Raw genomic sequence first — 15522 nt, 5'->3', positions numbered from 1 at the left:
GTTACACGTAATAATTCCTAGAAAAGCACAAAGTGCATCACTTCCTTGCATCGAGGCTGAATTGAACTACCGTGTGGTTTTTGCTTTGCTTGGGCCATATGAATTTTAGGGCAGCCCCTTATTGCTCTCACTTTGTTGCAATTTGTTTCAAACCTCACTGTTTTCCTTATTGTCAGGTCATTGCTAATGAAAGAGCCTGGATTGTGCAAGATGCCCAAAGGCACATCTGCTTTATGCAGACTCGGTATTTCTTGATCTAACCTCTCCCTATTAAGGAAGGGTTAGGCAAACAAACTTGGTAGAGATTTTTTTTTTTTTTTTGCCAACTAAAACACAGACACATTAGCCTGTTTTCCAAATCTTTCTCATAAATGGTCAGTGGGTAAGAGAATATATTTGCAATTTGTTCCAAGTATTTTTTACCTCCTGTAGTCTTAAATTTTAAGTTAATAGAGCTTAGTGACGAAGTATCCTGCCAGTGGGTAAGGAAGCATGTTCCGTGTGGGAGCCACCCAAAGCCCTAGAACGGCCACGCTGGGTCAGAACAAGGACTGGCTGGTACAGTCTGCTGCTTCCAGCAGGGGCTGGCACCCTCGGGGAAGAAAACGAAGTCTGCAGCTCAGTGATTTTTAGCTAAAAGTAGCATATTCCTGCCCTTGATAGACAAATTTGTAGAAGAAAAATCCAGTTGCTTTCTTAATCCCTATAATCTACAACCCGATGTAATTCCACAGTTTTCATGCTCTGTGAAAATCACTCCTGTATGTTTTGAGCCTTCTGTCTGGTATTTCCATTTGATATCCCTTGACTTCTGTGCTAATTATCCATGAATTACTGCTCTCTCATAACTGTCTCCATGTCACTCCTTGTTCTGTAGGTCTGTGCCACAGCTTCCGTGCACTACTACCTCATTCATCTCTCTTCTAGGCTGACAAGTCTAGTGTTCTCCAGGTGCAGTGCCCCGGGACTTCGAAGAACTTTAAGCTGGGGCTCCCATCCCTCTACCTCACACTGCTTAGTCTTGCTCCCACGTCAGTTTCAGGTGCTGTGTGTTGTGTGGTGGCTGCAACTCTTCCCTCACACCCTCCTAAAAGGAGACCTCACCAAGTCATTGGACCTCCTTTTCAACCTCCCCTCGGCCCTGGACAAGGCAGTCCTGAGTGCCACAGGAAGGCCAGTGGGTCATTCAGGTTCAGTGGCATGGTCTTGTGTGCTCAACAAAATGTCCTTCCCTTAAATCATTTCTGAGCCTCGGATCCTCACACTCCCTCCTCATTTATTTTTTTTTTTACCCCCCAATTGTCCCATTAAACAGGAGGTATGCTCTCCACATTCCCTTTCCTCTAGCCTTTTCCTGTGCCTGCAGGGCCTGACAGATTTGTTAGGGCTGGGCTAGCAGCTGTCCCTAAAAGAATAAGACCAAAGCCCTTCATACTCACAGAGATACTTGCTTGGCCCTGCAGTGAGCTGGTTCCTCAGCCGAACCAGATGGGACCTACCCTGCCCCCTTGCAGGCAGAGGCAAGAAATTGTGACCGTCCCCAGCAGCTGTAGGGCAGATCAGCTGAAACATCCACAGCCCCACAACCCCGTTACCTCTGCAGAGCCCCTCTGAATCTCTGATAATCTGTTTTGCTTTCTGGCGTCTCTTCCATAGTTCTGTTTTCTTTCCAAGATGGGAGAAGTGGGAACTCTACATTTTAGATGGTCTAGGCTTTACCATTTTTCTGCAAAAATAATTTAAAAAACTAAAAATTATTACTATCATGTTCAATACCAATGGTTTCCTGTTTAGTAAAATGAATAAATTGCCAAGAGACGCCATCATCTGAAGTAGTGCGTACATCTGGTTGCATTTTCACCTCTCAGAACTACGTTTTGTAATTTTAAATCACTTCTTCCTATTTTCATTAAGACCTACTTAAAAAAAAAAGAGAGAGAGAAAACTTTAATTAAACAAAAGTAATAGGCACAATTTATAACTTCTGCACACAGTTAAAATATTGATTTTTTAATGTATGATAAATATATGACATCTCTTTAAGTCATAGTATCTTAAGTCAAGTAAAAAAGCAGTTGAAAGGAGCCCAGTTTATAAGATGATACTAAGCGCCCACCAAGAACTACGCACTCTGGAATTTATTTGTTTCAGAAGGATGAGCTTCTAAGTCAGTTTGATAATTTCAGCAACATCAGAAGAAACAAAATGGTTAATTACAGAAAAAATTTGGTTCAATACAGAAAAAAAATAACCTGTCAGGTTACAATTATGATAATGAGTCCTAAATTAAGCTTGCCAAAGACAAGGTGTACAAGTGAAGAGCCAAAATGCGCCTTGTTCCAGGCAGGTTCTAGAAACAGCACCCCGGGCAGCCTTTCCTGTAGCTACAGGTATGCCAATGCCTGACTGAAGTATGGAGGATTTACTGATGTAGCTGTTGGTCTTCTATTTGTCATAAGAAATAGTTACATTTAAATGCATTCTTTGAAAACTTGCCTATATCGTCTTTTGAAAACAAATCAGAAATAGATTTATTTGCTCTCTATAAATAAACAGTTAGGGTCAACTACCAATACACTGAGGGTAAGTAGAATATGTCCTAAGGCTTCCAAAAAGGTAGCTAAGAAAAGCAAACCTGTTGTCAGGAGGTTTACATTTATTACAAAAGGGCTGAAACTCCTCTGCAAATATTTCAGGAGTCCATGAAGAAAAATAGTAACTGCCTTAATGCAACAGTATGTCACACGGTTTTTAAAAACAAATCTGAATGAAAGGGATCTCTTTGTCTCCCATCGCAACTGCTTTGTATCTTTCCAGTAACTAAAAAACAACGATGAATTCAGTGGAGTGTTATCAGTATAACAGAACTTCCCAGATGGTGGAATTGTCCTGTACCACCCCTAATTTTCATCTTTATCACAGAGGTCAAAAAGAAGCAAGAGAAAGGTATGTTGAGTAGAGACTAAGGCCAATCTAAAAGATCTCTGTTTTTCACCTATGATGAGATGAAACCTCTGAAATAGTCAATAGTTTCTCACCTCATTCCTGGCTTCAGCAAGGGAATTGCATAATTTTAACTCTTTTAATCTAAGTAGTAAATCAATATTTGAAGACTCGTGGGTTGTTTATTTATGTTAGGTGGCTGGTGAAATCAAGTACTTCTGTGATGCAATTCCGGTTTTACACAGTGTACAGTTAGAATCAAAACAGCAGAAAACTAACTTTGCACATAAGCTTCCTTTGCCTTTTTTTTTTTAGCAAACACTCTCCAAAGAAAGCTGTCTCAGTTTTGCCTTAGGCTGGTAAAGGCTTAATGTGTTCTTTTTTCTTTTTAATTGTGTTTCTGCTACTTCTCAATTAACTTAGGCACATAGTAAAAAAAAAAAAAAAAAAAGGATGAAGCATGCTAGACCTCCACATTATCTCCTTTCATCAGGAATAACATACATTTGTTGTTCTCTCTAAATCTTTTTAAACTGACTCAGGTTTTAAAAGAGAACACAACACAAATAACATAGCAGTCAGTCATACAAATTTGGTGATAAAAAGGATTGTTGATCCTCCAAAGTAGTACATTTCAAGGAGAAATTTCAAGCAGGGGAGAACTGAAAGATGGCTTTTTAAATAAAGGGTAGTGTTTAAAGAGGCCTACTTCTGAAGCTACGAATCGCTTCATTCTTTGACACTTTTTGTTCAAGCTAGTTCAATTCCCTTCTTACTATTATATTATACATGAAACCAGAATGGAAAATTATCTGCAAATCTGTTTATAACAGTAGCCGTAAAGTAACCAATTTGAATATAAAAGAGGGAATAATTCTTTATTACATCTAGTATCTATAGCCACCACACTGTATGCTTTTTGGGGAAGGAGGAGAGGGGAAGTCAAGACAAAGTTTGATAGCTCTTTTTTAGTCTCCTGAACTAAAAAACTTTAATCATTTTTTTACCCTGAGCTGTACAAATCTGGCTTCTCATTCTTGGGTCATTATGTAGACTTGCAAGCATTGAACATATAATTACATTACATAATTGCATCTTTGTTTTTAAGCCATATTCCATGCATGAAACAGAAACGTGTACCCACTTGCAGACATAACATTTGTATTCTGTAAAAATGTCGCTTTCATTACTTGCTCAGATCGATGCGGAGTTTAGAACTACTTTCTTTTCCAGGGTAGTGGCTGGCAGTAATTTTCTGCCTTTTAGGCAGCAGGAGAGGCAATCTGTTGTAGTATTACCAAGATATCTGCTGTGCTTCACAAGACCCAAGTATCTGCAGCACTTCAGAGACTGCAATATACTGTTCATTAGTCGTGACCTATCAATATGTACTGTCCAGTATGCTTCAAGATACCATACCTACGGTAGCATGCATTGTCACACTTTTGGGCTTGAGTATTGATTTTTCTATCCAAGCGGGCACCTAGTTGTTTAATGGTCATGGATCAAATCAGCGCTTCATCTACTGTACTGCTGAGATCAGTAGGCTTGCACACTACATAAAGTCAAAGGAGAATGCAGTTTCAACATTGTCTTGATGTACAGTTTATGACAAAACTGAAAAGCCCCATCAGAAGCACAGCTTCAGAGTACTAAACCCCAAACATGATACTATATGTTCATGGAATTGTATATTCTTCCTGACATGAAGAATATTCATTTTAAGACAGGAAAACAGTACTGACAGGGGTATTTCGGTTCTATACCAAAATAAATCTAAGGAGAGATCTGGCACTCTGGCTTTCATAATGTTGGTGCAAAAATTTACATGCTTATTAGTAGAACATACACAACTGTACAATCATCAGATCACTGTACAAAACAAAATACTAAAAATGATTTTATGGACTTCAGAGAGAACTTTGAACAGTCATTGCAAGGACTTTGAATAGTTCCCACATAATGAAATATGTTCAGTACTTCCTAGAGATGGTCAAAAGAAAGTAAATAAAAGTCTCTAAAAATGGATCTTGTGAAAAAATCAGAAAACATTTCAGTCTAAAGAGCACAACCATAGTTAGTAATAGCTACAACAGGCCAGCCTTACTATAAAGAGCCCATTAGATTAGGACAGATTATGGCTAAAAATATGGCTAAAATATTGCCTTATTTCAGTCTATTCCACACTCTTTTCATTAGAAACACCCAAGTCTTACAATTTCCTTTAAGGGAATCATAATATTTTAAACACTGTGGTGCCCTAATTCAGTATGAAACTGTTTTGGGTGTTTGTTAGAGCGAAGACTAAAATTCAGTGAGGACCTTGACCTCAACAGGTTTTCTGTTTACATATGCCATGGCAGAAGTTTGTCTTGACAGAAACAAGGCCAACCTCTCAATCCATACCCTTTTCCATATCCTATTTCTTTTAATTATTTAGAACCTAGACAGTAAAAAAAGAACTACCCGTTCGCCTTAACTGTGTTCCAACTTGTCATCTGAGCTCAGTTTTTATAAAAGTGTGATGCAATTAAAAAAAATGTAACACACGTTCTAATCACATATGTCTGCGGGCTGGCTGCCACTTCACATACATTTCAGAGGAATATGTAATAGGCAAGTACAAACAAAATCCTCTGTTGTGCCCCCATACAAAATGTTCTTACAGGAACAGTTGCATGTGCACATATTCCCCAGAATTTGTAATGTGAGAAGTAATGTTGTAAGATAAGAATGACTCAACTTATTGCTTATATATTTTTAGTCATTCTTTTTTTTTTTTTTTTTTTTTGGGGGGGGGCTGAGGGGGGGAAATACACATCAGCAGATATTCATGAAGGTCAGATATAATCTTTTGTCCAAAACATGTTTTGGTGCATGAAGAAATACTTACTTTAGAACAACTGGCTTCCTATGTAACAGTTTAAAAATTACACACAGATTAAATGGTATTTTTCTTTGTTTATCAGTGTTTAATTTCGTAAATAATAATAATTAAAAAAAACCAACACAGCATAAATCTACTTATAGTCTTTAGCACTGGCAGACTGTGAACTATTTATTCATCATATCTAAGAGAAATTTCTGGAAACTATTGATAAATTTGCAATCTATTTCTGCAAGTCTTACACTTTTCTTGTTGTTGCGAACTCCCTTATGTGATTTTTTTAATCAAACTATAAATAACACTCGAAACATCTGTTTATGTAATTATATATCCTTATAAGAATCAGTACAAACTGATCCTGCTTTCCACAGACATCCTTCCTTTTCTGTTTCAGAGATTGTTGTGCCCAGAGGGTAAAATTATGGAGTCACAACACAAAACTCACAGCCCAAGGGCATTAGTATTATATATGCTTTAAAGCAACTGGGTAGCCTTGCAATCTTAAACTATTCTACAGATCCTGCCTAAATTACAAGTTGTCAGTCTGCCCTGACATGCTCCAGCAGCTCCGCTTCAGCTTGTTCCTAAACTTGTGAGGGAGCCTTTGCAAGGCAGCCTTGCATCTTCCATCCTTTCTGTCATAGTTTACAAAATGAAGTATGTAAAAGAATCTCATTTACCTAGCTTGTCAAAATGTCAGGATTTTGCTGGAACGTAAATTGCAATCTTTTCATTCTGTCTTTGTAACAAAATGTTCAGCCACATCTTGCCTTTTCTAGCACATCCTCCTTCCTTGCAGGTTTATTGACCCCTACATTGTTGGGGGTATATACATCATACATGACCATACATCAGTCCAAAAGAATCATTGCCATAGCCATGTGGACCACTGAGAAAAGTACACAAATTCTTGGAGAAGAGACTTTTAAAATATTGTTTATGGACCCCAGACAGTTCGTCGTGGTGGTACCCCCTTAGCAATTGCACATATTACACTACTACAATGTAATAAATATGTTTTTTTATTTTTTCTTGGTCACCTTTTGCAAACCCTTTAGAAGACACTCACAAAACATGCCTCACATACACTTTTACCTCTTCCCATCCACATATGTCTCTACAGGATCTCACTTACATGGAGAAAGAGGCTAGACTAATAAGTTCCTATATTCTTAGTAGAACTTTTCAGTCAAATAGTCAACATTTCCTTTGCATAGAAGCTTCTAAGTCGATCTGTTTCCATTCATAAACATTTGTGAAACACAAAATATCTATCAGTGAAAAAACCACAAGTGACATACAAAGAAGAAAAGTAAACCAAGTAAACCTTAACACAGTGTCTTTTGAAAAGATAATTGAATTCTTACCTTCAAAAGTACTTCCCATGAGATCAAGAATATGGTTCAGCATTCAGATCTGTAAAGATAAAGCACTTTTAATGAACTTTAATCCACCATCCCTTACCCTTAGTGCAGTGGTAAAGTTAACAAAATTGTGACTGTTTTAAAGTCATGCATTTGGGATGTTATCTTCCCTTTTGCTGTTAAAACAGAAGAGAATTCTACTTACACAACAGTTTGTCAAACCAGTAGCTACTACCAGGTTGTGCATATTGTTCCTTGGGTCTACAAAAACAATATATGAGAGTATTAATGGAATATGCTTAATTTATACAATAATGACGATGCTTACATTTTTGTCAGTAGTACTGTTACAATTTGATTCCTGGAATCCATTATTTAATTTATTCACACAACACTATAAATACAAATTATTTGCAGAAATAATTGTTATTCTTTTTGTAGTAACAGAACAAGCAAATGCTTGTGAATAAAACCTAGCTGTGAATATTTGCAGAAACTGGAGCTGGGGTTGGGAATGGCTGCATTCTGAGCTGTTCTCTGCTTTTGCTGGTCTTACAGTCAGAATTCAGAACTGCCTGAAAGTAGACACCACCACGTTATCTGTAATGGAACCTGGCTCCAAAGGGCAGCTCCTGTATCAGAATTACACCCAGCTGACAAGTACCATGGTAACGGTTTCTTTTTTGTTCAGACGAATAGGATCATTTACAGACCTATTTTCTTACTGGACAATGCTAGTTGAGAAGGATGATGCTGGGGGAGTTTCAGCTTTAGCCCACGTTTCCTAGATAACTTCATTAATATACAATAGAAGCATCTTCAGATAAAAGACTTGTAGCAGTTTGAGGAAATTAAAAGGTAGTGCCAAAATAGCCAGGGTAACAAAAGGTACATTATATTCCCTAGACAAACAGCCTGAGCAATTCCATCTCTTACCAAGTGTTAAAGCATTATTTTCATTACTTCTTCCAACTTTATCACTGGGCCTAACAAGAGAAGAGCTTCACAAACTTTGCCTTGCTTACCTCCCGATCAAGGCCACAAACAGCACTATTGCGATTTTTTCTTTAAGCATGATCAATCAGCATTTACAGGAGAAAAGTCAGGAGCACCAACACTAGCCTAAACCAGCAGGTTAGGGCAAGGGCATGGCAGTGGCAGCACTTTTCTCTCTTCAGAGTTTAAGCATCCACTAGTTCTGGTGCATGGCTTGTTCAGCAGGCTCTGAAGAGCTCAGGCAGAGTATGTGGTACACTTGTTCTCAGGATTTAGAGGGTTGTGTAAATCTGTGTGATACACTTCTAATACATTTTTTCACACCTAGTTTATGTATGTTATGGTAAGCTCTGAAATCCCAGAATAGTCGCTACACCTGTCATGTGCAGTATGTTCATTCCTTCTCACAGAGGAAATTTCTCTTATTACAAGGTCAATTCTATAATTTGGAGACTCACAAAGCACATAACAGAACATCATTTCCCCTTTTATCTCTGCTGTCTATCAAAAATAGTTTTATACCTGAATGTTCTCCATTATAAAGTCATTTACTCCAACTTTTTCTCCGTGAATCCAGCCTGCAATCTGCTCCTATTGCGCTTAACTGCCAGCTTCCAGTACTGCCACAGGGCATGTGTTTTGTGTCCAGGCTTCATAAAGCACACCTGTCAGTCTGGCTGCCTGGGATGAGGAGGCAGCCATCCCACCAGCCATCCCACTAGCTTCCCAGTTAGGGCACAAACAGTTGCAATGTTGATTTTAAATGTTGCAGAAGTGTTAAAACACTGTAAGCAGACAGCTTATCAAGGCAATTAACCAGGAAAGACCAGGGTTCAGCAGCCACCTCCAGACCAGGTCTCATCCTGTGCAGGACAAAAGATCTCATATTGCCCAGTGACAGAAGGAACAACTTGCTTATACTGACACAATTGCAGCATCTGCTTTTTCTTCTTTCTTTTGTAAATTAACTCCAGAAAAAGCAAGCATTAGCTAGAGATCATGGGTAAAAGGGAAGGCAAAAAGGAAGTCTAGCGATATCTTTGTAGATTAGAAACCTTCACATATGAATAAAGGAACAGAAGAGTTGTTGTAGGTTCCCATCCCATGAAAGCACCACTGGAAACCAAGCCTCCAGCCATACTCTGCAGCACGTCCACACTCTGACAGAACTCGCACCGGGACTCCTATCAGTGAGTAGAGGTGAATGTCAATTCACTAGAGACTACTTTCAGGGATGTTAATGGGAAAGGTTTTAGAAGACAATACCTGGACTATCTGTAAGACAGATATAGTTTTTAAGTAGTATCTATGTACGTTTGATAGACTTTGCAAACTGCACAACTTTATCTTCTTGTAATGTGAAACAATCTGTATTCCTTTGGAATTTTGCCTTCATGTTTGACTTCCTTGACTTGGGAAGAGGAGTGCTCAAATATCATCAGGCTGAGTATGATGTCAAAACAAACCAACAAATACAATGAGATTAATTAGATTGCCAAAATCCTCTCATCTTATTTTAATTCTAATACTTTGAAGGGTAAATTTGAAATATTTTTGATGACTGGAAGTGGAGGGACATTTCTGACATGACTGAACACTACAGGACTGCAATAGCTATCCAATTTTCAATTAATTAGAGCTCTGATTTTGCATTTTGATTTCACTTGATTCAATTGTAGTTATATGCCATTCCAGTTCCAGTTTGAATGCTACTAGTACACACTGTGCTGCTGAGTTTTACTCTTCTCTGAATATTTCCATTCAATCTATCCTCAGGTAGTATTGGTGGCAGTCAAGCATTTACCTATGTCTTAACAGTTGTGTCTATAACACTTCGTATTTCCACGTACCATTTTAAATTGAAATGCTTCTTAGCATTAGCCAATGAAGTACAGAGAATGCAGAAATACTGCAACATCTCTGACTTTTATACCACATACAGGAAGTCTGAAAGTTCAGCTTGAGCATTTGACACAATGCTGTTGAAGGGCAGAAAATTCAAAGCTACATCCTTATTCGATGTTATGCTGATGGTCACTTCCTTTCTCAGAAATGGCTGACCACAGCAGAGAAAGTCTATAGACTGAAATACTGCTATGCGGAATAAACAGTCAGTCCTCTGAACAACAGGTCTAACAAAGCTTACCTTCTTTTTTTTGTTTGTCTTTGAAGTAGATTTGAATCCGTAGCTCTTTTTCTTCCATGGAATCCTTGCTTGATAAGGATTCACCTCTTCTTGCTGCCTTTCCCCCTGCTAGGGATATAAAAAAGAAGAGAATTCTTAGGGATAATTGATTTTCACAAAACTCTTAGGAATTGTATTATATATAATTGCATACCTTTAGCCATATGAATTTTAGCAAGTGGGTTATAACTTACTAACAAAGGGTCATAAACAATATATTCACATAAAACATCATCAAATGAAAACTATCTGGCAGCTCTGTATAAGATATTACTTATAGTAATGTATTATAAAGAGAGAATATTATATACATACTTACTACTCTGTCAATGTTTTTTTCTTACTTTTTGCTACATGAGACCTGTCATGTATATACACATTAACTAATGAATCGCTTTAGATGATGTTACCTCATCAGATTTTAAATGTGTTTATCAGGTAGGCATTGTTAGGATTTAGTCTCTCTTTGAAGTTAAACATGACAGCTTGATAGGTATTGGCATACTTTGAAAAGAAGATGATAAAGCAGTTATTAAAATAGCTATATACTTATTAATATATCTCATTCATTTTGTCTGTTCATTTCAATTGTTCCAATGATGATTGCTGAATCAAGCAGCATCACCTTGCCATGTAGGGAACTGAGATGTAGATTTTATGCTTATTTACTTTGATGGGAGGATTAAGTACTTTTACGAAAGTTACATGAATTATCCTGGGTATATGCCAATATTAGCGTATTTAAAATTTATCCTTATGCCTTTACTCCTCAAAAGTGTGACTTAACAATAATGGATTTATGCTCTTCTATTATTACAAATAATCACTATGATTAATTTACACACGAATTTATAAACTAATGATTTGTGAACTCAGGAGTTACAAACATAGTTCTGTCTGCTTGGTAGACTAAGTTTCTGTGTCAGACTACATATTCTGTTTGGCTGTTTCAGTTTCTTTTTAGTTTCTCCTGAGAATTTGAACAGTGAAACATTGAAACAAAAGTTAAAACTGCTTAAAAATATTCAGCTGGCCTTTTTGTTCCATCAAGAGAGTTGGAAGTAAGTATCCAAGCAGAATTTTAATTTATCCATACTTTGTTTTATTCACTGTGTGCTATCAGAGTGCAACTTGTGCTGTTAACATAAAAATGATATAGAAAGTGTTTGCAAGAACGTTCAGAAAAAAATGGTAGAGAATTTGAGGTAAATAGGAGGCCTAAACAGTTTTAAACCAACCACTCAAGATTTTACTTTAGGCTAATTATTATAACTTAATGACAATTCCTCTTAATACTGGATTAAGAAGTTTATAAGAAGCAAACCATATTCAGTACCACAGGAGGTCTATAGTAATACTAAGCAAGCCTAATAATCTCATAAGTCTTCTGAGTGTTAGATGATACTTTAGCCAGATACTGAAATGTGTGATTCAGGCAAATGCTTAACTAAGTAAATAAATGGTTTTAGCAAAGCAAGATTAAAATGTCTGCCCTGAATACCCAAAACCAAATGCCATCAAGTTTTAACTGATGATCATAGTATTCCCAGAAGGATTCCTGCTTCTTTTCCCCACAGGCTAGGTAAGGAAATTGAAAAAGGAAAAACCATATGTAATCTTCAATGTCATCATTACATTTTTTAGGCATACCTGGAGACAGAATGGGTACAATTGTTAGAGCTGATGAGTGGACTGTTTGAGAATTCCAGTCCAAGATATTTCAAAGCAGACCACCTCATTCGCAAATATGATCTGAACTATGCCCCCTGCGCTCTCCCCAGCACACACCCTATTGAAGGATCAGAGAAAAGAGGAGTGAGAGATGCACATGGGAATTAAATTTCAGAATCTGATTTTAAAATCCTGGGTTCTACAAGGTTTAGACTACTGCAATCCCCTCCTTACAGCTTAGCCAGAATATTTCAGATTATTCAGGCCATTCAACATCCAAAAAACTAAAAAGTGAAAAAGCAACATCATCTCTCTAGGAACTGCGTATATGAGCAACTCTGTGGTTGCTGGCAGGATCCTGCTGCAAGCTACCTTCACCTTGCACCCTGTGCAAGCTGCTGGACAATGTCAGGAAGCTAGGTGAGCTTTGTTTCCTTGAAATTTGTTTTCTTGTATGTGTACCGAGGAGCATGTGTTTGGATTCCAAACCCCAGAGCAAATATAGTAACAAATTCCATGGAATTGAAGCTGGTATGATTATCAGCATTTTGCTTCATCATTACCCCTTTCCAAAGATGGCAAGCAAGGGCCAACTAGCTGGGGAACAAAAGTCCGAAGAGAAAACAGTAGAGCACATTTACATATTTCTAAATACGTTGTGAAAACCTTCTCCTTCTGCTAACATGTAGACAGACATATCCAGGGGTCTGCGTAGCAGTACTCTGCTTTTACTGCATAGATAAAACGTACCCTTGCAGCAAGCTCTACCCCAACTTTCCAGGGAGTTATGCTGCTTGTGTCTCCAGTGAGCTTCTCAGAAAGCACTCATTGTAGTATAGCTGGGACACAGGTCATTTCTATTTCTTTGCTAAAAATCATCTGCTTCGAAGATGATTTGTTTAATAGCTGTAACCAACACGAGACTGGTGACTGAGTTTTCTCAGAGGGGCAAGCTAGGCTGAAGTCAAGCAGGACCTGTGCTGCCACCTGCTGTGCAATTCTATTTTTTATTCCCAATAAAAAATACAAGTAATTTGTCAACAAAAGACAATATTGCAGAATGCAGATGCTAATGTATAGCACAATTTATCTCATTTAAAAAAACCTTTATAGAGAGGAGTTAGCCATGCACAAGAATGGACAAAGCCTTAGAAAAATGTGCCCAGGTGTGTTTAGTGCTGTGTACTTACCGTGTTTTCATATAAAATCAAACAGATAGGTGCCTCAGCTGAGAAGGTTGCACACATCTATTCTGTGACATTACCTTATGTGTGTGCTATCTGCATGCTTACAACCCGGTGTAATTCAATCTCTACACAATAAATAGCCTCAAAATACCAACTACTGGTGACATTTAAACAGTGTTTTAGAAAGTATGCAGATGAATACCTAGGGCAGTTTGGTCACTGGTTGTCCGGTGCTCTCTACAAACATAGATCTCCTAGATCTCACAAAGTGAGTTTCCTAGCTCAAGGTGAATTCTCGTCTAGACCTCTTTTGCAGAATAATGAGCATTTCTGCAAGTCTGCACATAATAAGAAAATTTAGAAAGTAAACCTCAAGCACCGTTCTTAACAAGCCCTATGCTAAACAACACACAGCACTTACAGATGCAGTACCATGAAGTACTACTCCCTTCTTAAACTAGTTCCCCACTTACCTCCAGAGATAATATAAGTATAGCACTGTATAGCATGGAGTCTGTTTTTAGAAACATCTTCCAATGAAGGTTTCAGAACCTCAAACAGGACTACATATTTGTATATGAATATATATATTAACTCTAGAATCTCCTTAGACTAAGTTAAGCCAGGTTTTTACTGACAGGCAAGTAAGATTTAACACTGAGAAATTTTAATGAGTAAAAGGTAATTCCCCATCTCCCTCAGTAGCTGATAACTGGATGCCTTCACGCTTACTCGCCCAGTTAACAACTCGCTTTTACCAACACCTGCTATCCTTACAGGTTCATTAGCATTTCTGTTGTTCTTTGGGAGTTCACTCTAAAAGACTTAGTAATATAAAATATAAAACATAATTAATAACAACTTAAAATATATAAATTGTGTAATTTATTAAATACTATTAATATGTTTAAAACTACAACACACATACATTCACTTTTAACAGTTATTACATGAAACAACTTGTCTTGGAAGTAGAAAAGAACACATTTAAGAAATGCAGGAAGAAACTAACTGCTTATGACCCCAAAAGTGAGGTCCATAAAATATTTTGTATTACTGTTATTTTAAAAATTATAGTTCTTATGACATATTTTGGAACTTTCTTTTGAAAAAAGAAATTGAACTATTGGGAAAAAAAAAAAGGAAAACAGTCAGATTACGGCAGTTAAATAAATGAGAACTGACATGTTAATCCATATGACTATTGGTAGCCACGTGTGTTATCCCTGTAATTTTCTTTCTTGAACTAGATGTCTTCCTTGAATTTCTGACTTTGGGGTACAGTAAAAAGGTTCAAGAGGACAGCCTGTCACAAATACTCTATTTCATGATGTGAACGCAAGCTTCTATACACTCTGCTGCATCACCTCCTATTAACATGCTCTGACTTCACACAAGCTCATGAGAATAATGGGAACTTTTATTTTCTTGTTCTTTTGATAAAATAAAACTAAAAATATTATCAATTAAAGAAAAATAAGAACATGAGAAACAGGGACCGAGTAATTTCTACTTTTGGTTTCTGATACATGACTTGAACAGATTAAAATAACAAGTCCTTAGAAATCCCACATAGTGACAGCTGTTATCTAGCAAAGTTCAGACTGAAACGTGTTGATCTTTATCCCTTATCACTGTGACTGATTAAGACAGCACAATTTTTAGCTTCATATTTTAATGGGAGCAGGAGCAGACCTGCCAGATATCAAAACCATCCAACCAAAAGAAATTAAAGAATTCTGGGTAGCATTGGGATCTCAGCACAGAAATCAGTGCTTTGGTAAGATGTTACTCTGTTGTTAGAATTATTTCAGCAGAATGCTTTGAACTTGACCTTGCACCATTCAAATGAATTGTTCATCTCTGCCAGGTTTCTGATGTATTACGAAATAGTTATCAGAATACAGGCAATGACTTTAATAGTACCAATTACACAGGCATCAATTATGCTGTACTTGCTTCCATATAATTTCACCTCCCTGCCAAGTAGTAGCAGAGAGTATTCTGTATTCACAAGATACCAGTGAAAATACCTCCACAGGTAAAGTTATACACATTCCAAATATATGTTAAATGTATCTTGTTTCATTTACTTAGTTTTCAAATGCCTCAGAGTGGCATTGCCCAAATAGGAGAGAGCATGCACTAGTATTAGGATGAAGGTTTAAAAGAATCTTTTAATGTGAAAACTGTACCTTATTCTGTTTGTATGACTCAACATCTAGAGTTTTTGTTTATCTTGCTGACATTTGTACTCTTTGGAATTTATAAACATCATCAAATGGATCT

General features: G+C 37.3%; 1 protein-coding gene and 1 long non-coding RNA gene across 5 annotated transcripts in view; one reads left to right on the top strand and one right to left on the bottom strand.

The window, feature by feature from the left end:
- NXT2 (nuclear transport factor 2 like export factor 2) overlaps positions 1 to 14606 on the top strand; it is a 72440-nt gene extending 57834 nt beyond the window's left edge. The window contains exons 5-6 of one of the 3 annotated variants that reach the window (XM_080553578.1): positions 11329 to 11436; positions 14484 to 14606. In XM_080553578.1, the coding sequence (XP_080409704.1) occupies positions 11329 to 11436; positions 14484 to 14496 (121 nt within the window). In that variant the 3' untranslated portion in view covers positions 14497 to 14606. The remainder of the gene's footprint in view (positions 1 to 11328; positions 11437 to 14483) is intronic. The other 2 variants (XM_080553575.1, XM_080553576.1) reach the window with 2 other exon arrangements.
- Positions 4539 to 14490, bottom strand: LOC308177002. Of its 2 annotated transcripts, none has more exons than XR_013938765.1 (5): positions 13707 to 14490; positions 10328 to 10444; positions 7400 to 7448; positions 7198 to 7246; positions 4539 to 7101 (listed from the first exon to the last, which is right to left on the bottom strand). It is a non-coding gene; the product is annotated as an uncharacterized lncRNA (long non-coding RNA). The 2 variants fall into 2 exon arrangements; XR_013938766.1 differs by having other exon boundaries at positions 7400 to 7455; positions 10337 to 10444.
- Positions 14607 to 15522: the final 916 nt, after the last annotated feature.

The sequence above is a fragment of the Anser brachyrhynchus genome (assembly GCF_964034855.1).
Source record: "Anser brachyrhynchus genome assembly, chromosome: 13".
In the NCBI taxonomy this organism is placed as follows: Eukaryota; Metazoa; Chordata; class Aves; order Anseriformes; family Anatidae; genus Anser; species Anser brachyrhynchus.
The sequence above is the reverse complement of the archived record's forward strand: the minus strand, read 5'-3'. Positions and strand labels throughout refer to the sequence as shown.